Source organism: Syngnathus scovelli, chromosome 4 (assembly GCF_024217435.2).
Source record: "Syngnathus scovelli strain Florida chromosome 4, RoL_Ssco_1.2, whole genome shotgun sequence".
Lineage (NCBI taxonomy): Eukaryota > Metazoa > Chordata > Actinopteri > Syngnathiformes > Syngnathidae > Syngnathus > Syngnathus scovelli.
Window position 1 is genome coordinate 14,766,501 of NC_090850.1, and position 25,642 is coordinate 14,792,142.

The 25,642-nt window shown below is 41.6% G+C and overlaps 1 protein-coding gene across 1 annotated transcript; it reads left to right on the forward strand.

The window, feature by feature from the left end:
- Positions 1–1,998: 1,998 nt before the first annotated feature.
- On the forward strand, positions 1,999–25,404 carry LOC125967451 (protogenin A). Its single transcript, XM_049718572.1, has 19 exons — positions 1,999–2,182; positions 2,945–3,247; positions 8,286–8,430; positions 8,556–8,689; positions 9,197–9,493; positions 9,648–9,807; positions 10,053–10,300; positions 11,537–11,701; positions 11,972–12,277; positions 13,391–13,579; positions 18,748–18,843; positions 19,056–19,242; positions 19,344–19,471; positions 19,730–19,900; positions 20,247–20,426; positions 21,173–21,296; positions 21,368–21,497; positions 21,633–21,746; positions 22,180–25,404. Exons 1-19 carry the CDS (start codon positions 2,116–2,118, stop codon positions 22,492–22,494), a joined length of 3,459 nt encoding a protein of 1,152 aa, XP_049574529.1. The 5' UTR covers positions 1,999–2,115; the 3' UTR covers positions 22,495–25,404.
- Positions 25,405–25,642: the final 238 nt, after the last annotated feature.

A 25,642-nucleotide genomic window follows, 5' to 3' on the forward strand; every position in this document is an offset into this window, starting at 1 on the left:
ACATGTTTACTGTTAACAAGCACGTGCTCCACAGGGTGGACTCCTCCACATCTTCATGGTGGGAACCTTTTGCGTGGTCAAGCCATAATTTCTCCAGCACCCCCCTTGATGTGGCACTAAAACAACCCTCCTCCACCTTCACAGGGGTCAGGGGACAGGTCACACACGATTCAGGCCAGCCTTTCGGACACCGCTGAGGTCAGTGGGGATGGGTGGGGGGGCTGCCCTGCTGTCAGGCGGCCTCCTGGCCTTACCGACCCCCTCACGACCAGGCTCACGATCCCGCTAGCATTCATAACTTTTACTTCATTTATCAGGTCTTCAGAGAGGTGTCACGTTGGCCAACAAGCTGTGCCCCATTTGTTGTGCTTCAATTCAATGGTAGTGCACTAAAGACATAAAAACTAGTTTTGAGTTGGTCAAAACTCCTCAGTAAGTCGCAGTAAAATTTTTCGCTTTTTATACAGGATTAAAAAATATATATGCATGTGATGTGAGTATTGTAAACTATTGGTCAATGTGTGTCACCGTAAAAAAATTGTCGAAATATATGTTGCTTAAAGGATTTGGTTTTTTTGATGATGCCATAGTTTTTCCAATTTTGCTCAAGTTTGGGAATCTAACCATCTTTTTTAACAAGTATGTGTACTTAAGGAGACTATAAGTACTTTGGCCACCGTTGGTGATTAATTAGACGCTCTAGGGAGAGTTTAGTTGATAGCAAAGACTCAGTTTCCCACATTACGTAAGCAATGGGTCAGTTTGTGTAATGCGGAGATTACATGTTCTAATTGTCGCTCAATGCTTGACTGTATGATTGGGACCGACAATTAGCATTACACTAAACAATATTTGCATCTCACATCGTATTGTGAATGGAACCTGCACACACTACAACAGTCAAATAGGCCAGAACGTGTCAACAGTGATCTTTTATACAAGCACACCACAATTTTTGCCCTTTGTGTTATGTTTTTGTTTTAAACGCAATTGTAAGTTATGCAGTTTTTTGTGTGGTGACAGAATATTTCACAGCTGGGTTGCTGAACAAAAAGATTTACAAGGGGGGGAGTTCGATCCGTCCACACAATAAGTGATGGACATGGGATCAATATCGACATTGACCAGGCAGCTGTCCTGTTTCTATCAATGCTTCCTTGTAATTGAAGGGGCCCACTTTAAAAGGACAAAGTCATTTCCATGATGTTTTTTTTTTTTTTCCCAGAAAACGGAGAGCATTTGGTGTTCGCAGCTGATATTGAGAGGTCTTCTCTTATCCTCTCAGCTTTGCTCGCATTGATAAAGGAAAGTGAAAGATTAGTAGAAAAATGTTGCAGTCAGCTCTTTGCGGTGCTGAAGTCTCAATTTCAAAATGTGTCAACAATCACAGGTCACTCTGGGAATGCACACACATTTATGTTGATCAAAAGAGCAGTAATGGTTGTTGCATTGATTTAGTCGTTTCATTCCCTGAAAAGTGTTAGTTTACATTGATTTATTTATTTCAGTTTTTATTTATTTATTCATGTATTTATTTACACGGGCAAAAATGAAAACATTTTATTTATGTATTCATTGTATTAAACCACTGGTTAAAAAATTATAATTCCATTGATTTATAAAAACGGTATTATTATTTTATTATCAAAATGAACATCTTTACACATATTTAAAATGTGGACTTATACATTGTTGTAGCTGGGGTTGTAAATTCATTAATTCACAGATTTAAGCCTGTCTCTGTCTCTCGTGAAACTTTGTTGCGCTAGTAGAAAATTACATGTTAAGCTTTTGATAACAACTATTAGTAGGCCTAGTAGTCATCATTTATTTAGTGTCTTTTTAAGGTGGCATAATGAGACTAAAGTGGTTGATGCAGTTGCAATGTATACATCTACCGCTAGATGCCGCCATACTCTGGAAACTTTCATAATGGGGAGCCGGGATTGCTAATAATGCGGTCCCGTGGAGGGTGGGTCACACTCCCCCAAACTTCCACTCAGCAATCCCGGGAGGCCGGCCAGTCGGCCACTCAGTAAGTCAGCTTGCCACCGCGCTTCATTTGGAGGAAGTCGCTCTGACAAACTAGCTAGCATGCAAGGACAATTCACGTAAATGGCGCTTGTCAATAGGAAAATATATCAGCGTTTGCTGTTCTTTGCCGCTTTTCTTCCAATCTCAGGTAAGTTTGGAGCTCTTTTTCATTGAACATCTGTTTTTTTTTTTTTTTTTTTTTATTTTATTTATCCAAGTCTGTCAGCACACGAGCAGTGACATCACAAGAGTGCTGCTAGTTCAGGGGACGATTGGCGACCTCAGCATCAACTGTGTGTTGAAATTATACTTGACATATTAATCTTTTAAAGAACCCGTGTACTTTTATTTCATTGGAAACTTTAGTAAAAAAGAACAAGAAATAACAGTGTCGGATTCTGAAAAATGTGCTGTCATTCAAAAAGTCATTTTGCATTTCAACGCACCTATATCTTTGGAATAGTCAACTGTACATAAATAGAGGCCAGACTTGAAATCATCAAAAACGTGACAATAATGTACAAGGTACAATAGTGAATACTTGTTGACATTACAAAAGTTTTTTTTTAATAAAAGGAGTGTTGTACACGGGCTTTGTAATTATGAAAGACATCAATGTTGTGCTGTTTACATTTTTATCATTGTTTGGATAGCTGATGGAATTTTAGATGATTTTTTTTCAGCTTATAACTAGAAGTTTTCAGTCTCGGTCAAAGAGTGTATGTAAAATTTGTAAACAAATATGATGTTACATTTGGTTGTATTTTAATTAAAATTGTTTTAAACAAAGCTTGTACAAAGCATACCAGTAATATATTCTTAGCTTAGCGCCCCCCCCAGTTGTGGGTCAACTTGGTACTACACTGAAATTAGGCAACTACCGCTGACATGTTCTTCCTATCTTTTTCAGGTGTTTTTTGCTTCAGTGAGTTATTTTTCATTAAGGAGCCCCACGATGTGACGCTCATGCGCAAAGAAGCCGTCATTCTGGACTGTCAGGCGCATGGAGAAACGCCCATCGACGTCCAATGGCTGAAAAACGGCGCCAAAGTGGTGGAAAACGAGCGGGTGTACCTGCTCTCCAACAGTTCCCTTTACATTTCTGAAGTGGAGAGCAGACGAGGAGACAAATCAGATGAGGGCTTCTATCAGTGCCTTGCCCAAAACAAGTATGGAGCCATCCTCAGCCAAAGGGCCCGGCTGACAATCGCAAGTGAGTAGGACATTGGAATCATGCTCTGTGTTCTAACTAACTAACTAACCAACTAACTAACTAACTAACTAACTAACTAACTAACTAACTAACTAACTAACTAACTAACCAACTAACCAACTAACCAACTAACCAACTAACTAACTAACTAACTAACCAACTGACGGACATGAAGCAGTTTTTTTTTTTCCTAATTGTTCAAAAAATTTGAATAAAAATGACCATTTCCATATCAATTTATATTTGATTAATGATTCAACCCTAATTTAATTGCTCAAGAGATTTAACAAGTTATTTTTGTAGCACAGTTGTCTACAGAATTCAGGGTAGCCATGGTGGGGAAAAGAAAGATACGGTTTGAAAGGGGGACGTGTCCATTGGTGTGTTAATGAAGGAGCAGCGCTGTCCAGGATACCACCTCCCAAAGCTAAGGAGCAGATGACCCCTATTCACTGGCCCGGGCTTTCATGTTATTGCACCCTGCTCGTTGGCCGTATTGTTCTTTTGGAATGTGTTCTCCTGTGCTTCTCCCTCTTGGGGGGAGGAGGGACAATGTCCAGCCAGAGGTGTCGGACATCTCCTCTTCCCACCAATCGGACAGAAGTTTTGCAATCACATTTTACACATTTGACATTATTTTATGTCATCTCCGAATTCGTGTTCAGTGAAATGAAGGAAAACCTCTTATGATGATTGTGTAACTAATTTGGCATTAGTAGAACAATAGTGATTTGAGACTAACAGCATCTAACATAGATTGCGCAATCATTAGTCACTAAATTTACATTTATTAACAATCAAAATGCAGCGCCTGTACGACCATAGTGACATCCAAACACAAACAGCGCACAAAATAATCACGTATAAAAAAAAAGTACAAAACCTCTTGTTTTGCTAATGCAACTATCGTTTCCTGGTGCAGCTGTCGTCTCATTGAAAAAAAAGTGTATTGAGTTAATAATAAACATAAGAGCAGCTTGTAAGCGTTGCTAGTTTGTTTTAAAACGACACTTAGGCCTGCTTGAGGGTCTATCTGGAAGCTCATAAAATTTGCACATACCTGGGAAATGCTCAGTTGAAGGACATGGCAGTAATGGGGGGGGGAGGGGGGGGGGCGTCACACACACACACACACGAATGTGATTTGCTGTGTCCCTGTACCACCAGCCTAAATTACCAAACTTTATTGCAGGTCAGTTGCGACCGCAGGCTTTGCACAATTGTTCTTCCTGCGTGCTCCCTTGGCCACAGAGTGAAAAGCTTGTTCATCCTCACTCTTTTCCATCATTATTCCCAATACATTCCCAAAAGAAAAGTTCTCGATCTGTTTTGATATCAGAACCACAGGAGCTGTTCAACCCCAGCGAGGCTTTTTAGATCAGTTAAAGGAAGGAGCAGGCATTGATTTTAAGTGTACATGTTGTTTGTGCTGTGGTGGCACTAGTTTAACAATGTGACGGTCACTAGGGCACAAAGGTGAGAAGGGATTTGGCCCCGATGAAGTGGAATGTGACACACTAGCCACGTCATGTGATTTTTGTCAATAGACTTCAGGTTAATGGGGGATTTTAGCCCATAGCTTGGTTTGCTGCTTTGGCCATTTAAGCTCAAGTTTACTTTCTGTGACAATAAATGAACATCTCTTAGGCTACTTGTACAACTCTGTTGCAAACTCTCAAGCAGGATCTTGCCCAAATTTAAATAGACTAGAACCATAGTTAATCTAATTGCTAACAACTGTAGCACACCGGCTGTTAAGGTTAGTGCTGTCTCTTTTCTCTACTCAATTTTCTCCCTTGAGAGATCGTATAACACCTTTAACATGAACAATGTATTCCGTCAGGGCCAAACATGGGGGTTTGAGTTTAACACCTGACATTCCGTTCTTCCTCTCTGATGGCGACGCCGTTGATATTGTGATCTAATTATCAGATTGCTGGCTGGTGATTGTGTGAAAGCACTTACAACTTGTTGGGTTAGGTGTAAATGGCACACAAATCTTCCGCTGTGCCCCTGATGCGTTTTCTATCCACCTGGCATGTTGTGGCACAATGTGGTACTGCACTTAAAGCATGCAAACCCCAAAAAACAAATTTCAACCATGATGTAGTGTCTGAACACTGCATTTTATATGTTAAAATACCTGCTATAAAAAGGGTCATTAAAACAACAGTTCTGTACTTTTTACACGGTACTTTATTTCAAGGTACTGACTGGATTCCAGTCGAGTCCCAAAAGGTACCATTAGTGTGCTACCGCTGCAATCTGACCACTTATCTTTTGTCCTGATCTGTTAGAAAATGTGAAATTACACGCTTGTTATTGTCAACGTGCTAGTTTATTTCAAGCGTTATGGGCACTAGTCTTCTATTAGGCCTTGTACCTTGTAAAACAACCTAAGCAGTGAAGCCAGCGGCCTCCCGGAATACCAGTGTGGCAAGCTGTCCTCACAAGTGTCATTTTTATTGTGCTGCCTTTGTCGGGCTTGTTTTAATGGATTAAACGTCACATGCTGTTATTCATAGTTGCTAAGGACTTGTACTGGTGGAGGAACACTAACAGGGCCAGAGCAAACTTTGCAGCGTGCAAACTGTGGAGTAAATGAATGAAGTGGCCTTAAGTTAGACAACGAAAGCGAGGAACCTTGTTTTTCCCCCTCTGCTGAACCCGAAAGGTTACCATGGTTTCCCTCAATGACGAGCGCCGAGGTCAAAGGGCTCCCTAAATTGTTCAATGGAGAACCCAGTTCCCTAATCTTCCGTCCAATGATACTTAAAGTTCCACAGTTACGTCGATAGCCATGTTTTGCATTCTGTGAAATTGCCCAGGTGCTAGTTCGTCTTATTCCCGGGGATATCTCAAAGGTGCTGTTAAACAATCCGTCCCTGTTTACACATTGACCTTTATTTTGGAGATTAAAGACAATGCAATCACTGTGTGCGGCGAGGAGAAGGCTCGTGTTGAATGACTGAAAAACTTTGGAGACGAGATAAGAGGCAGAAGGTGGGGGATGTGCGCTCTCGGGGGTGGGGGGCTCATGCCCCTCATGGGAATAGTTCTTTGTGCAGTCAGGCCAGTGGTCACTTGACTGTCCTGCAGGCTGTGTAGAGCAGCAGCACATCCGCCAGCCCGCTGCTGATTGATTTGTTGCTGTTTTTTCAGCTTTGCATTCTTCTCCTCCCGCTTATCAGGGAGGCTTTCTTTCTTGGGAACCACCGCGTGTTGTTAAGGCCTCTTTTCTTCAATTAATTAGTGACCTAACTCAATAGAACTGCAGCGACTGATGTCAGCTGTGACAAGGGCAATTTTCAAACTTTGTTTTTGTAGTGGTGCTTTGTGGAGGGATTTATTTTTCACGGGAGATTCTTTTCGCAATGAATGAGGTGATCAATTTTAATGTCACCCATTGAACCCTCAGGGGCGAGTTAAGTTGGGATAGGAGAGCATTATTGGAAGTATCCATGTAGTTAAGTTACAGAAATGATGACCAGTGAGTCAGCTTACAAATAGCGGGGGTCCACTGTAATCACGTTTCATAAAAACGCTTTATTTTTTTTACTGGCTCTTTTTTATTTGTCAAAAACAACAATGGCAAAATTTAGAGCAATTCCATATTGTACTTTGGTCACAAAATGTGCCGCTCTTTTATAATGGCTATGTAGTTTGAGAGAAGTGGTTAGCTGTATAGACCAAAGATGCAGTAACCAGAGCAGAGCGGCTGAACTAATTCCTGGTATTTGTAAGGGAACCTTTGTTTGGGCTTGACCTGTGCACTGACCTCCCGTTTGCTAAGTTGTTGGCATTTGTTGCAAGAAACAGCACACAAAAGTTCCATCAACCTTTAAAGCTTATGCAGGATGTTTATTTTAAATTACGATACAAGCCAAATTTATTACCATTTAACAGTTAATTTCCATATTATGTAGGAAATGCACTGTGGTTGTTGATGAATTCAGGAGGCTGGACTGGCCATGCATAGCTCTTGCCTGAGCTGGGTGCTATGCGGGATTTGTGGAGGTCAGAAGTCAGAGGTTAGCTTGCCGGCTAGGACAGATGGTCAGCTCCTTTTTGCTTTTGTGGAATGGGCTCACGTAGTATCTATTCTGCTTCCAATTGTTAGGGGAAAAAATACAAATGATCGGTCAAAACAAAAATAAGACACTCAAGTATGAAAATAATGTCCATCAATTGGGATGTGTTACCCGTGATGAATGAATGCGCACATTCGATGCCCTTTGGTAAAACATCACCATCCAAAGTCTTGAGGTCAGCGGTCCAATCTCAGCTGTGAGTACGTCCGTACAATTATTGATTTTTCACCTTGACTCAGTAGATGGTCAATAATCAATGATCACCCTGCTGTTTGTCAATCCGTCATGATTTTCCTGAGAAGGAAAGCAGAGGATCAGTGCTGCTCATCTCTCATGCCCTCCGGTCAGAACATGGGGGTGGGGGTGAAGAAGAAGGGGGGGGGGGGATGCCATTGCCCATTTGTGTTTTGACATCCAGCGGCCACAGTGGATCTTACAACACAGAAGCGACAGCTCAGGACTAATCTGATTAAACATGACACTGGTTGCCTCCCTCCCCCCAAAAAAAGGACCAGATCCTGACAAGAGTCACTCATCATGCAAACTAGTTTACGTGTTAGTCCATTAACAGCTAGCCAACCCGACACTCTCATTCATTGACACCCATGTCACCTACCTGGGGCTTCACCATCTAATCTAGTAGACTAATTAATTATTTTATTTAAAACATTATTTTACTGACTTGAGATTGACAAACATGGTGACTAATCACAAATGAGGTACAAGAGGCTCCTTAATGCCTGACCTGAGGCTTGTGGGGGATGGAAGCCCTTTGTGACCTTGTGGCTTTTAGTGCTTCAACAGACCAGAGATACCCTCTGTCATTGTGGAGCATATTATTCTAGGCCAAGACAATTTAAATCCTTACACAATAATGCCAATAAAATATTTGTTATACCGGATTTTGTTTTCGAATACGTAAAATGTTTTCCTCTGTTCTGCTCCAGGTATTTCATCGTTTACAATCCAGCCAACTCCCACTGTGGCAACCGAAGGCTCGGTTGCCAGATTTTCCTGCAAAATCAGCGCGCACCCTCCTCCCATCATCACTTGGGAATTCAATCGGCTTACATTACCCCTCGCCACTGAAAGGTATGCACGCTGATGTTCTCACTCCAACCTCGTGCTATTTATTTTTCTCCTGCTTCCTGGACAGCAGGGTTAGTTTTGAAATGCTGCGAGTATTATCTTACATTTCTTACCTTTGTGTCATCCAGAATCACTGTCCTGCCCAGTGGCGCTCTTCAGATTTATGGCGTACAGCGCTCAGACAGCGGCAATTACCGCTGCGTTGCCACTAACATTGCAAACCGGCGACGTAGCACGGAGGCCATGCTCACCGTTACCTCTGGTGGGTCCCAACACTCAATCATGTGCATTCACTTTTGCATTTCTCTTTGCTGCCCTACTTCTAATCTAGAAGGTTTTTTTTGGTCCAATAAGATTTCAGCCTCTGTGTTAGCGTGAAATCTAATTTGCCCATGGCTTTCAGAATCAGTAATGTTGGTCTATGTGACTACTGGATGTAACTACATTAAGAATGATAATGTTTTTTTATTTAATCAATCATCTCAAATTGACCGCCTGCGTTGGGTAGACAATAATAACATCATTTTTCCATCCTTAATTGGTTAGTCAGAGCAAAACTGTTCCACTCGCAAGATCTAGTATAGTGCTCTGGCCATGTTAAATATATTTAATAATGAGCATCTCAGGTGACTGATGTGTATTTTATTTAAATGTTCAATTCTGTTATGCCATCAAAAAATATGCAAAAATATATTTGGTACAGTTGTGCTCTACCAAATGTATCATTGTCATATTGCATATGCCACATGCTTCCGTCCCCGTGTTGCAGCTCCCAGCCCCCGGCTTCCTCAGAGGCCACGCATCATAGCTGGGCCGCAGAACATCTCTGTGTCGGCGCATCAGAGCGCCACTTTGGAGTGCATGGCCACTGGCAACCCCCGTCCTATCATCTCCTGGAGTCGAGCAGACAGCAAATCTATTGATGTATACCACACCAAAGTGCTGGGAAATGGCAATCTCATCATTACGGACATCAAGCCCCAGCACAAAGGAGTCTACGTGTGCAGAGCCACCACTCCCGGGACACGAAACTTTACTGTCGCAGTGGCCAACGTTACCGTACTTGGTAAAAATGCACTTTATGTTTCATGCTATATTGTACCTGAACGTTGTCACTGCGACTGATTACCACCTAACACTGATTATCCTGCATTTTTTAATTTGGTGGACGCAAATCTGTTTTTAAAATGTAATTTCCTATTGATGCACTTCCCACGCAGCACCGCCATCTTTGGTGGAGTGGCCGGAGAGCCTGACGCGTCCACGTGCTGGCACGGCTCGCTTTGTGTGCCAAGCTGAGGGGTTTCCAACCCCTCAAATCACCTGGCTCAAGAATGGAGAGAGAGTTCACTCCAATGGGCGAATCAAGATGTACAACAGGTAGGTATAGTTCTTTTAATATGAGTATATATATTTCATATTTAGTTCATTTAAGTTTAACAGCATGCGCGAGAAGCTAACATATCTTTTTATTGTGAATAATTTACATCAAAACAGCATGCTGAAGTTGTTTTTGTATTTAATTTTTTTGATCTAGCTCTTTAACCTTCAATACTCATTAAAGGTAGTTAAGGAATTGAGAGATCAACTACATGATCAACTGTGTGTATGTGTCTGTGCTACAGCAAACTGGTCATTAACCAAATCATTCCTGAGGACGACGCCATCTATCAGTGCCAGGCTGAGAACGAGCAGGGCTCTGTGCTCGCCATGGCGAGGCTCATCGTGGTCATGTCAGAGGACCGGCCCAGCGCTCCGCGAAATATCCGAGCGGACACCGTGTCCAGCTCGGCCATCTTGCTGGCTTGGGACAGGCCGCTGTATAATGCCGATAAAGTTATTGCTTACTCTGTCCACTACATGAAGGCTGAAGGTGAGTGAAGAAATTAGGATTGCTGGTCACTGCGACAATCACCCATTGTGCATCCAGTGACTCTCTTATTATTATGTCACATTTATATCATTTGATAAGAAGATGATGGGAAAGTAAATTCTGCCTTTGACTGTATACATCTTTGAATCACACACAGTATCTGACTATGTGCAGTTGTTATGCATGGTAGACAGAAGGTCAGTCAAAGAAGAGCTCAGAAAGAAAGAGGAAAGACCTCCTTATCTTGACAAACAGGATTGGAGCCCTTTTAGAGCAAAAGTGCAGTGATGTTTCAAGAATCCCGGTCCCCCTGGCTGATAACATTCAGGAAGCAGGGAAAACAACTCACAAGGATAGCAGTGTGGCAGCAAAATTTACTTTCAGACTTCCTGGGAACTCTTGCTAGTGACAACAAAAGTCAGAATGGAACAATGTTGCACCTATAGAAAAAAAACAAAAGTTGTTCATTCAAGAGCTGCACTTAATTATAATTCCACTGACTTCAGTTGGTGAGGTGAAATGTACAGAATGCAACAGAGAAAAAAAGGAACACCTGCCTGATTTTGTAAGAGAGAAAAAAAAAAGAAATTTGAAGTGGTTATTGTTAAATACGGCCGTCTGGTTATACTTACTGTGATTTAGTAGATGCCGTGACATCTCAACAGGATGTGAGAATAGTTGTCATGTCAGTGTGGCACACAGTCAGCCCTGCACCTGAAGCTGCAAGTGCTCGCACTAAATAGAGTCTCTATAAAGACCAAACTAATTAGCCTGTGTGGTGGAGTATCCAAAAGTGCATATCCTGGGAAGCTAGTCAGAGGGTATGAATTAAAAAGGCGAGCAGACTTTGTTACTCTTTTCAGGAAAACTTGAAAGAGGCATTCAGTTGAAGGAATTTTTTTTTTTTTTAAAGTACTTTGTTTACCAGATCTTGAATTAATTCAGTTTTGCCACGCAACACAAATGAATTGGCTGCATTATTATTTAAATTCATTGAATTACGAAAACTAGGATGTGGAAATGTAGTTATTGAAACGTAGTTAAGACAACCTGAAATAAAAATGAACTTTAATGAAAATACAAAACTATTATAACCCTGGAGCTTTCAAAAATGTAAAAACTATTATTTTATTATTTTTAAACCATTGGTTCATTTTCATTTTGAAGAGTGCAGTAATTTATTAAAAATGGTGACACTTGACCCTTAGTTACTCTTAAATGTTCTCATTTGTCCAGGACTAAACAACGAAGAGTACCAGATTGTTATTGGAAACGATACCACTCGCTATATTATTGATGACCTGGAGCCAGCTCGTAACTACACCTTCTATGTTGTGGCTTACATGCCCATGGGAGCCAGTCGCATGTCCGACCACATGTTCCAGCACACGCTCGAGGATGGTGAGTTGTTTCACAATCGCAAACTTTACAATATTAAAACAAGTTAGTAGTTTGTTTACAAGATGTTTTATTGCAGTTAATGAGTATCGTTGGTGTTGTTGACGTAAAGGTGGGGGTCGAGTATCTCTCCCGCCTGTGTTTGTCTGATTGTGTACACAAGCTTATTTATGGCTGTGTTAGCCATCATATCACATTCTCTTGGATTCTTGGAGAACCTCATTTGATCTCCTGGCCCGCAAAGTTGATCGCTCCTGTCTTGTTTCTTCACAGTTCCCCTCCGCGCTCCCGAGCTCAGCCTCACCAGCCACAGCCCCACCGACATTCAGGTGTCATGGCAACCCCTTCCCGCTAAGCTGAGCCGGGGCCGAGTCTCTGCCTACCGTTTGTGGTACCGAACTAGTACTGAGAGCTTAGCCTCTCAAATTGAGCTGCTGGCTCAGAAGACGCAGTACCTCCTCCAAAACCTGCAGCCTGACACCATCTACCTTCTGCGAATTGCTGCCGCCACAAGCGTTGGGTGGGGTGAGCAGTCGGCCTGGACCTCCCACCGCACCCCAAAGGCATCCAATGCTCAAGGTGAACATGGCCGCACCAAATAGTCCCTAGCCTTACTTCGATAGCATTTATGGAAATTATTTTTTAAAGGACTTTAATTCCACTTTAAAATACAACAAGCACATTTTAACATATAGTATAATATATATATATAGAGAGAAGGAGACATTCATAAGACAAGAATATTGTGCAAACAGTGTATCGATTGCTTTAACAAATCCATTTTTTCCCCATTTTTACATGTTTTTTGTGTCAATGCATCAAATCTAAATGTCTATCTATCTGTTCATTTTTTTTGCACACTGGTGGCAAAGGCACCAACCTTGAATTCCTCCTCTCCGTCTAACTGCTTCGAGAGTTTTGCCAATAATCTTGTTAAGGCATTGCGTTTGTTACTCGCTGACCTTTGCCCTGTGCTTTCAGTAACATTGGAAGGGTTTCAGTCATGGGTCATAAAGGGAGCCACTCAGCCCTCCGGGTGGGAAAGACAAGAGTAGATGGTGGCTATTTAGAAGCTTTGAGGTGGTGGTACAAGAGTCTCAGGGGCGGTTGTGGGATTCTCTTTGCTGTGTGTCTTCTGTTGAAATTCAGGTGTCTGCTAACATTCCTAAAATAAGAATGTGTGAAATCGCTCCCTCTGTCGTCACGGAGGTCGTGCCTGCTGTGGATTAAGTGTGGAGCAGCTGGTAAACATCAAATGAGTTTCGCTTTTCAAAGACGACTTCTCTGACTAGAAACAGCTTCCTGCGGGGAGTGTAGCTTCCTGCCAAGAAAAAAATTGACAGCATGGAAAGCCGTTTGAGATTTTTACCTGATAACTCGCTTAAGATCCATGTGGCCTACTAGTTGGACAACTTCATATTACGATTGAGGTTAAGCCGTTGACTAGTTGACAACTGTTTGCCACTCGCACTACTAGTAAGTAGTGACGTAAAATTGTACTAGTTAACATTGTACATTACAAGAGAAACATTATATTTCTAATGTGCGATAGTCATCCTTTGGGTGTGCGGAATTGTGCTACTCGTAAAAATAGCGTACTATGCACCAAGCTGGATATTAAATAAATGACTGTTTGGAAAATATGATGCAATCCTGTATCTGATGATTAAACACCCCTCCACCCCCCTGCAGTTCCTCTTTCTCCTGAGCTGCATTTGGAGCCTTTAAACTGCACGACAATTTTGGTACGCTGGCTGCTGGCACCGAGAAATTCAGCCAGCGTGCAAGGCTACAAGCTGTTCTACCACGAGGAGAGCCAACCTGAGAGCGCCCCGCTTCAGCTGCGTGCCTCAGACCACTCACATACGATTGGAGGCCTCGGTAAGTTTATCGGAATCATTTCATTTGACATAAGTACACATTGATGCCGTCAGGCCTTATGTCCAAATATGGTCAATTTTAACTGATGGTAAATTCTTTTTTTTCACAAATCAATACTGTTCCTCTGTTATTTGTTCCCATCATTAACCAATGCAACATGATGTGGCCTCAAAAGTCCGCAATCCTTCCATGCAGAAGCTTGTTTTTGCATATCTTATGGCAGGCGAGCTGGATTTTCCTGATAAATTGGCTTAACTTTTGTTCAGAACAATACGGGACCTCATCTCACTTCCGTGACCTCCTTGCCGGACGGACTGCGTGTGTGTGTGTGTGTGTGTGTCTTTTCAGCAGCTGCTGGATAGTGTTGGGAGCACATCACAGCTCCTCTGGCCCTTGAGGTCACTCACATTTATTCTGGCTTTTTTTTTGTTTGGGAGAAGTCTCACGCAATGCAGTGGACAACTGACCATCTGTGGCCGGAGGGGGTCAACCAGGTGGCTAACAGCTGACTTGTAAATCAGGCCGTGTGATGCTTCTATAGCATCCAAGAGAAACGAGCAGGCGCAATAAATTGCCTGCGGTGCAAAAACTGTGCAGCATTTCACGTAGCTCTTTGCTTTTGAGTTAGTCCTGCTGCATGCGTTACTGCAAATTAAAATAGAAAAAATGGTAGCTGAGCTGTCACTTTTACTTTCCTTTATTACAGTGTATGAAAATATAGATTTTTTCACTTGATGTCAGACTGAATGCTTTGAATAAAATACCTCAACTGTGTGGAAATAGATGCCACTCTGTGAACTTCAAATGACATCAAACCAAAGTCTGAACTAAATAAGGATCCCTCGTTTCCAAAGGAGAGCCTTGGTGGTGTTTTGAAGAGCGGGGACAGATTTATTATGCCTTTTATGGCCACTGTGAGCAGTGTTGCTGACATCAAAGCCTCTCATTGTGTTTGGCTTTCAAAGTCACAAAGCTGGTTTATTAGCCGAGGCTTGAAAGCAACGTGGCCCCTCACCGGCCAAGCTATAGGCCAAACAATCGGTGTGTTTCCATGCGTTAAGGAAAACCCAACTTTTTAAAAGTTCATTCAGCACACATATATCAGACATATCAAAGAGCCAAACCAAAAATTGGATTGGACAAGCAATGATGGATAATCCACTCTCAAGTCTTGCAAAATGGAGAGATGGATAATAAATCTATGAGGACCTTCAATTATTGTGTTCAGACATTATAGGAGTACTGTATGTGTATTGTGGTTCTTTTCTCGTGACTGATATGGAAAACACAGCATCTGGCCTCCTGTGAGGCAACAATACAAACTGAGCCAGTGAAAGTCCTGCTGGGCTGCAGGGACTATCCATTAACATCTTGAAAGTTAACCTTTATTAGTCCCACAATAGGGACATTTACTAGCTTGTTTTCATGGTGGTTAGGGTTCAATTGTGATAATATTGCTTAGAGGCATGAATTCTTCATGTTGTGGACTTCATAAACTTTGAACACCCTCTACGGACATTTAAAGGGATCCTTCGCACGGCAGAATCAATCAGCATCCAAAACTGTTCAATGGCTTCCGTTTTCATTTTTGAGGTTCCTTTCACACACCATTTTTGGTGGGTCGTCTTTTGGTGTACCTGAAGTTATATTGTGGTGTGTGTGTGTTTTTTACCCACTCAATGAGAGTGGATACAAATAAGACCAGAGCATCATGGGTTTTTTTAGGCTTCACCACATATCGTGGCTGCAATGTAAGCAGATATGCATGAAGTCCTTAACAAATGCTGCAGATTCATTTTCCTGAAGACCGGAAGATCTTTATCATTTGAATATTCTTGTACTGTAAATGGGATTTCCAATCCATCTATTTGTCCTGTCCTTCTGTTGTCAATAACATTGATTTTGGAATGCTCAGCTGTGACCAAAGTGGACGTTGCTGAGTCAGCTCTTTGTGTATGTCTGCACAAGGGCGTGCTTTGAGCTGTCTGGTAAAGTTGAAAATGACAGTCCCAAATGATTGAAAGCCCACCGGGAGGGACAGGAATGTGTTCCGGAGGTTCCGCTCGGGTGTAAAAGGTGTGACCTTTTCCTCGTATGTGTTTGTGGACTGTGTCCTTTGCCTGGACCGTGAGAAGTGCTCAAATAATTCATACCTTGTGGCACCAGGCACGTCATGTGACTTCGTGTCTCACAACAACACATTTGTTTATTCTGTTAATACAGTGCTTATCAGATAGTTGGGCGGGTCTCCCTGGTGGGCTTGCAGTGCGATGCCGGGGATGGGGGGGAGCATGTTAATTAGGCTTATTTAATTAATTAGGCTTAATTGTGCTTGTAATTATTTTATAGACCGATTATATTATTTATAGTCACTGAGGAGAGTTCGGAGTGGGGTTGAAATATTTTCTTCTTCCTGGGGTGGCATAAAAGAAAATAATTGAGAAGCTCTACAATAATGCAACCCCAATATTATTCTTGAAATGACTTTAGTGATTTTCTTACACTGGCATTTGTGTTTGTTTTGTGTGCGCTAGGGTGAGAGTAAGGATGCGGGGGACGGGATGATAGATGCTGGGGTGAGGGCTCATTTGGGGAGTTGACATTTACGACCCCTGTTCAGGCCAGGCTCGCCTGGGGGGCCTTTCGCAGGGCAGAACAAAACCTCAGAGGCCAATAGGATCTGCATTTTGGAGGTAAAAAAAAAAAAAAAAGAAGAAAAGAGTGACCACTAATGGCCTAAATATGCCCTTTAACACAAACAGCATGATTTATGGAAGTCAAGCCGTGAGAGATTTACACCAGTGGGAAGGACAGGAAAATTGTTTACTCGAGGGATCTCTCCCCACTTAAGAATCCAGTATTCTAATGAAACAATTTGTTGTAATCTAGGTGTATGAATAATTTAATCCTATTGGATTGAGTAGCCAATGAATTGTTTCAATTAGAAGCACAATTAGGGAACTTTTATTAGGTTCTTTGGTGCCTATTGATTGGGAAAGACATTTTTTATTGTGAAATGTTATTGTTTAGAAGAAGGCAAATGTTTTTAATTGCATTGGTGCCTGGAGAAACGTGTGTCAAGATTTACGAGTTTTTTGTGTCACGAGCAGTCATTCAAACCTATTTTACTTTGACTTGGGTGCAAATATTTAAGATACGGCGTGGCAGTGAACGCGAGTCAACTAACAACAAGCAGCAGTTTTTTAATTGAAGCTTTAAAGTCTGCTAGCTTGATGCTAACACAATACTGGGAACATTAACAAATTACATTTAGGTCGATTTAGGCGACAGAACACAAATAGTGCAGCAACAGCGATAACAGTAGTCTCAGAGATCTACGTGTAATTTATCCTCCGCGAAGAGTGACAAATCTTTGGTGAAATGGACTAATGGCATTCCCATTCCTTTCAATGCGTAGTGAGTTGAGTTTTACTTTGGCAGTGCAGCAGCTAAGCAAAACTTACCCGGGACACGTTTTTGGAAGATTGGCTGTACTAAACCATAACAACAAACTGTATGTAATGAACCCCACACACTTCCTTCATCATTTCAATCAGTTCAATATTTTAATTTGACACTCAGTAGTATTGCTGTGTTTTTCCACTCACTTCCTGTGCTTGACCCCCACAGCCCACCCCTCCCTACCCCACCCCCTTCCCAAAAAGCCCTATACCCCTCCTTTTGCAGGATTTAGCTTGCCCGGATTCTATGTCAAAGGTCAGAGCCCAGATGTCACAGCTTACGCCTCCTAACCCCCCACTCCCCTCAAAAAAAGCTCCCACCCACTCTGTCAAAGATCCTCTGTGACATGATTCAGCCAGTTCCTTTGTATTGAGATGCACGTAATGCTTCTCTTTTGAGGTGGACACAGAGGAGTCAAAGTTAAATGTTCAGTCAGGTGTTTGAGTTTGACATCCAAATCTCTGCTCAAACAGTTTGTAACTTCATGCTGAGTATGATGGCAAATTTAGGGGAACTAATAAGCATGCCTGTGAGGTTCTTCTCATATTCCACACCCGTGACCTGAGTTTTCCAGAGTTTTATCTCAGGCTGACCCCCTGGCCTTGGTCCGGCTCCAGTGCAACTCCACTGGCCTGTGTGGGGGGTGGAAGGAGAGCCTACTCCTCCCCCTCTTAAACATCTCATGCACACAACTTTTTTTCTCTGCTTACTCTGCTAATCTTTAACATGATACATGTAACTGATCACAAAAATAGGTACACGTGCACCAATAGTTGTGACAATAGCTTTGTATAAGAAGTATTGGCCTTGAAATACGAGCAACCTTGCCTATTTTCTGTGCTTTGACTTGCGAGTATATACACTTGAGACTGGCTCATGTACAGTGCCCAAAACCAAGTGCCACTGTCCTGCATGTTTTACATCTCCCTCATCCAACATCCTGATTCAAATGATCATGATAAGGCTTCTTCAGAGCTTGCTAAGCTTGCTTACTGTATGTCTTTATTCTACTGCCCCCTCGTGGTCAAGAATGACACCAGAAAGAGCTGCACAATGGCCAAGAAATAAATGTGGCAAAAAATTCTTTAAATTATATTTGTCATTTCTGTATGTTTTTTTTAGGAAGTACAATATCACACAGTTCTATGTTTGTTTTTAGAAGCACTTAACATTTCATACATTACATATTTCAATATTTTGCACTCCATAACTAGATTTGATCTTTACCATTGTGAATTTAAAATTTGACATAAACAATTGAATTGAATTGGATTTAATCACATGACCAGGGTTCTTAAGGTCACTGTGGCTCACAACTGCTGTTGACCACCCCGAGTGACCTTCCCAGGAGATTTTGTTAGTCCGGTCACCGCCCCTTCACCCCCAGTTGTGACTGTGAATAGAAGTGTCCACTGGCCGGTGACCTGGGCCGGAGAAAATCCTTTTTTTTTTTTTTTTTTTTTTGTGCATTCAAAAGCTGGGTGTCAGGATGATGGATCCACTCAGTCTTATAGTGAAAGCATCTGTCCATTGCGTTCAGTCCCACCACATCATCCCATCCAAAGCCCACAATGGCCACTCGGTTCAGTCAGGGTGAAAAGGTACTTTTAATTCTCAGTGATCACAAGCAGAACTCTTCTTTTATCAGCATCTACAACTGATTCCCATGATTTGATTTTTGTCATTTTCTTTCTCTTAACATATAGACCCACGAAAGAAGTACCATGTGAAGTTTCTGGCTTACAATTTCCTTGGAGATGGCTACCAGGCAGATCAGACTATCAGCACCCCTGGATGTGTCTGTAAGTTTACAAATGAAAACCACTTCATGTGTCAACAACACTGAAAAAAAGATGTAAACATGTTTTCATGAGAAGCTCTCATGCATATTTGAACTTCTTCGAACACACTTTCAAATCACGCTATTAGCAGAGGTTCACTGTATTTTACCTTGTGATCTTCATGTCGTCACGATGCCAACGCCAACCAATCTAACACTCCTCTTATTTCTCAGCTGTTCGGGATCGCCTCGTGCCGCCTCCACCGCCTCCACATAACGTGCACGCGCAGGCCAACAGTTCGTCAAGCATTTTACTTCACTGGGGCCGACCAGCTTTCACCTCCAGCCAAGCAGTCAACTACACTGTCCGCTGCAACCCCGTCGGCTTGCAGAACGCCTCCCTGGTGCTCTACCTGCAGACGTAAGAGCTTATTCTCTCTACATGTGCCATGAACCAAACATGTACGAAGTAGCCTTGTGTTCATCAGGCTTATGTTTTTTTTCTGTCTATCTTTTATTTAGGAATGAGCAAAGCCTTTTAGTGCAAGATCTGCAGGCTAGCACTAAGTATGAATTTGCTATCCGGCTTCATATTGACCAGCTATCCAGTCCATGGAGTCCCGTGGTCTACCAGATCACTTTCCCTAAGGGTCAGTGCCTTTTCATGAGCAAATCACTAATATAATGTCATCACTGAATCTTAAATTTGTCATTGAACATCTATCAATGCTTTGTATGCAACTTGCAGAGATCTAATGGTTAGCACATCGACTTTTTCTATAAACATGCACATTAGGATCACATCAATTATGAGGGAGAGAAATGACAACATATTGCAAGTCGGACAAGTTTAGGCACCTCGATTGACTTGACTTGACTTGTCTTGTCTTGTCTCCCATCTATCCCAGCTCCCACGCTGCCTCCCACCAGCATCAAGGTGACTTTGATCGAGGAGAACACGGCCCTGGTGTCATGGAAGCCCCCGGAGGAAGCCAACCTTTCTGTCACACACTACACAATCTTGTATGCCTCCAGAAATGAGTGGCTCACCGGGGAATGGCAGGTGGTGCAAAGAGAAGGTAACTATGTGTGTATGTGGAAAGAGAGAGAGAGAGAGAGAGAGAGAGAGAGAGAGGGAGACAGATAATAGGACAAAGCTCATGCGCCAGTCCTAGATTGTGATGATGTACTGAGTAATGGAAGACTTTTCACTTGTGGTCAATGTCTTTTTTTTTTTTTTTTTACTTATTTGCTCGGTCAGTGCGTTCTGTGACCACATAGTGGCATCACCACTTTGCAACCCTACAAGATGTTTATATTTCAATAATGTGTGATTTTTTTCTCCTGTCATTTAACAACTTTATGTGTCAACATTTTGGTGAAAACAAAACAAAAATAAGAGCACTGGGTCTGTTTGGCTGACAGGGAGCATCACCATGGCGCTGCTGGAGAACTTGAAGGCCGGCCAGTTCTACCTGGTAAAAGTGTCGGCGTCCAACAACATGGGCAATGGGCCTTTCTCTCACATGGTGGAGCTGACGGTGCAAACAAATCCCTCCTCCGGAAACGACCCGCGGCTCTCACGAGGTTCCACAAGCTCCAATGGTCAGTCATCGTTTCATTTCATGTTTACTCTTTTTTCAAATAAAGGCTTGTTTAATTTTGCTGGCCTTAAGCATCGGCTATTATTTCCAAGATGTTTATGATTGTTTCATTTTTATAGTTTTACCAGTTCTTCTCATTAATGTGATCATAGTCATTCAAATAATATTGCTCCTTGCACACAATGCGCACTTTGGAAAAACTTGCAATTGCTAAGCAAAGTGTTTCTCCATCCAGAAGAGAAAGCTTCATCCACTTACAATGAAATGTAATACTTTCTTTTGGTCAGCAAAGGGCGTAGTCTCTTAAAAACAAAGTTGGCAGTCATTTGTTCCATAGGAGTGCGTCAAGATTTGAAATGCCATACAGAAATTAAGACTATTGTAGTATTTAATGTTGCCCTTGTTTACTGTTAAATGATGTAATCTGGTAGAAGACTTTTTAAAAGATATTGGCTCTAGTATGAAGCAAATTTGATCCAAATTGTGAATCATTCCTGTAAATAACAAGGAATTACAAAATACTTGCCAAAAGTGGCCATGATAGAATACAAAGAGATTCATTTTTTTATCTATTTAAAGAGCTGAAGTTGAACATGATCAAATCAAACAAAAATCCCCGCCTCTGTAAAGTTTCATTCCATTTGTATTAATGTAGACAAACTGGTTCATCAAACAAGCAAGGTGGAAACAAATAGCCAGCATAGAGCCTCGAGGAACATTCTGATCTCTTCATCTTGATTTTTACAGCCTTTTCCAATGGCTTCTACCACCTGGACCAAACGTCAATGACAGGCATCACTGTGGGGGTCTCCATCGCACTCACGTGCATCATCATCTGTGCTTTCGTCATACTTTGCAGAGGCAAACACAGGTACTACAGAATATTTCTTGTTTGGTATCCACGCTTCAGTCAGTTTTATATTGCTTGTCCGTTGTCTCTAGGAAACCATCAGGTGTTAAAGGAAGGAGCCCGTCCGCCTCCTCTGGAGAAAGCCCCGACTCAGATGACCCGGCTGAGAACACCGACGTGAGGGTAGCCATGATGAGCCAGAATCATTTCATCGATAGCAAGGTGCTTAACGCAGAACATAATGCCGCGTGAATCATCCAGTCGTCCATTTTCCATTCCTATGTTTTTTGTTACTAGGTAAGAAAAGAGCTTTATCTTTTCATAGGACGCTTATTCTTATTTTGTCTGCTGTCGCAGGGTGGAACAAATCTCATCATCAATTCCCTTGGTCCAGTTCAGCCTAGCGCTGAGAAGAAAAGCAAATGGTTTTCCTTCATTAGTCATGGCAACAAGAGTGTTAAGGACGTGCAGGTAAGTAAATGGCTCAAATCAAGAATTTTAAAAGTGGAATGGTGATCTGTCAGTGTATCGCAGCATCTCAATTGGATTTAAGGAATCAGGAATAATTCTATTTATTTATGTCAAGACAGTGATCATGTTAATAATGGAATATAACAAACAACAATTTGAATGGGAAAATTGGTTTCAATTTAAAAGATGAGTGCATGAGTCAAACTGAAGCGAATCACTTCACTCATAAACTTGAATATATCGAGACACGAATCAAACCGAATTGAACCGAATCAAATTCAAATGGTTCGACTATTATACCACATACCATTGTTGATTTGTCGAGGTATGTATCAAATCGATTTTTATTGGAGAGATGCGCAACCCGAATGTTAATGATTTCTCACAATAATTAGGGCGTATCAGTGTGGAACATTTGCTCTGTATATTGCAGAAGATGAGACTCGGGCCCACCTCCTACCAGCCGGGCTCCACCGTACTGACCTACAATAAGGAACTGTCGGTCAACGCAGATGAGCCCATCTCCCTGCATTCTCTGCTGGGGGGAGCCGGAGATTCGGAAGGCTCCTCTAGCAGCGACTCCGGTCGCTTCTCGCAAAACGACACAGTCATGACCGATCTGTCGTCCGGTCCGAACAGCCGCCAGCCGTCTCTGACGGCGGAGGACAGCGGTGGTGGTGAGGAAGAGGTAGAAATGCATCATCTCGCACAGGATGATCAGTCGGACTTTGAGGTTGGTGGAGTCTGATGAGGAGCTCCGCTGTCATCGGGAAGCCCAAAGTGCTCTCGGCCTTTCAGTGTGTGAGGTTGTGTGAGTGTATTATGTGTGCGTGTATATGCGTTCCCTGTGTGTGTGTGCGTGCGTGTGCGTGCGTGCGTGCGTGCGTGCGTGTGTGTGTGTGAGAGACAATTTTTTTTAATCTTCATCTTCAAGCCTGCTCCATTTTACAATTTTTTTTTGTCAGCAGGCATTTTCTTTTCATTTTTTTTAAATTCTCTTTATTTGTTTTGTATGTCATTTAAAAAAAATCTCACCCACCATGAATGTTAAAGAACCAAACTTTATTTAAGAGAGTTTATCACTGGAGTGAAAGGGAAGTCCTTTTCGCTGATTATCTACCTCGGTTCGCTTGCGAGCCAAACCTCGGCTGTATATTTAATAACCACTGTGTTATGCAGCTTTACATAACCTGTGATACTTCCGGATGATTTTTTTTCGTCATTGTCATCCCATTTCGTCTGGATTTTTCTTTCTTTTCTTATTCACTGGAATATAAGGGCAGTGCCGCTTCCATTCCTTTCTCGCGCTGGAAGCAAAACATACATTTGTCTCCTCAGGTATGGCCGTGGCCACGGGAGGTCACGAGCCAAGAGCCAGTATTAACAAGTGTTATCTAATTCATTATTGAGTGATGGCATGGAAGCGATATTGTTTGTTGATGTTAATATGCAGCTGCCCTTGCTGTTCCTGTTTTTATACTACCTCCCGTTAATTTGATACTTTGTCGGCTTTCTTAAACTCAGGGAATTTTTTTTTTAAAAATCATGTCGTGTTATGGACATGGTGAACTGACAGGGTATCTTCTCAGTACTAAGTAAGCTGTGCGTAATTGCCTAATAGATTTGCTATGAATGTATCTCTATGCCAGTAGCTGAGACCTCCCATGCTTATGTGATTCTTTTTTTGTATTGTCTTCTACATCTACCTCCTGCTTGTGTCGGTGGACACACAGCAAGTGTATGGCCAGCCATTTGAGCATTTACTCCATATCCCGTACTTGAGATCCACTTTAAATGCTCAAACAGCTTGATACGAGTGCCGACAGTGGCATGCGGGTAATGAGCCGCCTGATAATTGGCCTTAGTGTGGACGCATCTCGACTCTCAGAGGCCGGGCGCGGCCTTGTTTTTCTCAGGTTAGAGGATGCGAATCCATAAAGAGTGATTGGAGTAACACATCGCGAGTGTTAAATAATCAGGGATGAAAGTGAAGAATCTTAATGAATGACGTAAAGTTCAACTTCCTGAAAATTTCTATTTTTGTGAGAAGCTTTGTACTACTGAGTACAGAATGTAGTTGAATCTAGTTTTTTCTTGTTTTCCTCTAGTGTAGATAAAGATTAGCACTTGTCTCCCAAGTAGTTTTATATTAGCAGGCCAATACGCAGCGGTGACCGACGCTATTACCCAAAGACATGTTTGCATACCTGACATTTTATTTGTTTTGAATTAGGGCTGAATGATTTGGAAAAAGAAACTAATTGCAATTCAGGGTCTCTCTCTCTCTCGCTCAGCCTTTGTTGCATGATACTACATTATAATATGTTAATTTGAATTTGATTCATTGTTCAGCCCTAATTTGTGTCTCGTCAGTGGACAGGAGAATGTGGAATAATCAAACGCGTTAAACCAAAGATGAAGATCAGCCGAGGCGCTGCTCCTCAAAACCATGCCTTTAATGCACGTTAGTGGCCTTGAACTAGGACAAGTTCTCCAGGGAAGTGCCAGCAGCATTGAGTGACAATTCATAAATATTCCTATGCTGCACATATACACAAAAATGACCCTCATGCTGAGTTCCTCCAAAGCTGTTGCAATCAGATGTTTGTACATCGTAGGTCAGAAGTATATCGATTCAGAGTGATCTGTGTTGCTTGCAAACGTGCACCCAATCATCCATTTTGTGTTTCAGGTACTACTGCATCTTGATTTACAATCTTATGAAAAGATGTAGGAAGATGTAAGAAAAAGTGATAACATAAGATTTCAAATTTAGTTAAAAAAATGTATTTACTTGGTCAAATGCCCATCCTTATATGAAGCTGATTAATATTTTGACGTGTTCTTTTTTTTTATGAAAGATTGCAGAAATATCAGCAGGTGCACGGATATTTTTACAATGCTGCTTCGAATCAGAGGATTTAATCAGGGGTCGTTTTTTGGATGATACAATCAGTTACATTTTGTTTTCAGGCGCAAACATAAACCAAAGATGCTTTTTTTCTAAAAGGTCACTGTTGCATATTGGCAAGAATGAATCAGTTCATATGCATCGTTTCTATGTGATTTGTTGTCCTTGTCCAGTCTTTTCATATTTTTGACACCCCCCCCCAAAAAAAATAGCTATAACAGCACATTGTGCTAAATAATGCAACGGTGGTACTCTGTTTTGTGATTAGGATTCCCATAAAAGGTGCTTCTGTAGTTTTTGGGATCAAGAATTGTGAGAATCTGGACAAATGCAACTTATTCACACAAGAGAACACAACCTTGCATGTTGTCCTGCTCTCTTCTGATGTGTTTCTATCCGATCATGTGAATTGCAAGGGATGGAATTAGCTTTCTTGATTTCTCCCTTTGGGCAGTAATGTTGTGATGATTATTAGTTCAAGTGTCAAGAGACATGGGTCAATTTTTTTTTTTTTATATACATATATAAAAACTCAGGGGGACCCCGAACTGCTCCTCAGAAGAGAAAGTTGGGATAATTGAATGTATTTCTTGTAATTCTGATGATTTTTTTTAATGCTTGTTTGTTTGTTTGTCTTTATCGTCACAATTATTTGCATTTGTTTTTTAACATTTCTTTTAGGAGATCATTGACTGTGTTTACTTGTGAAAAGTCTGATTCTCAATAAAAGTACAATAATTCAACAAACCTGTCTTTTTTAAATGAATAAGTATGTGAGTTCGGGTCATTTAAAAAATACTTTTATATTTTAGAACTACTTTATTAGTAAATCTGTCGCTCAAGGAGCGACTAAAATAAAATTATTTAACCACGTTTGTCTGTGCGTGTTTTTTTTTTAGACATTTTCTATTGTTAACCAGCAAATGACTTGTTAAATGTGTAAAAAATATATATTTCCAGTCAGTGGAAACGAATGCAATGCGCT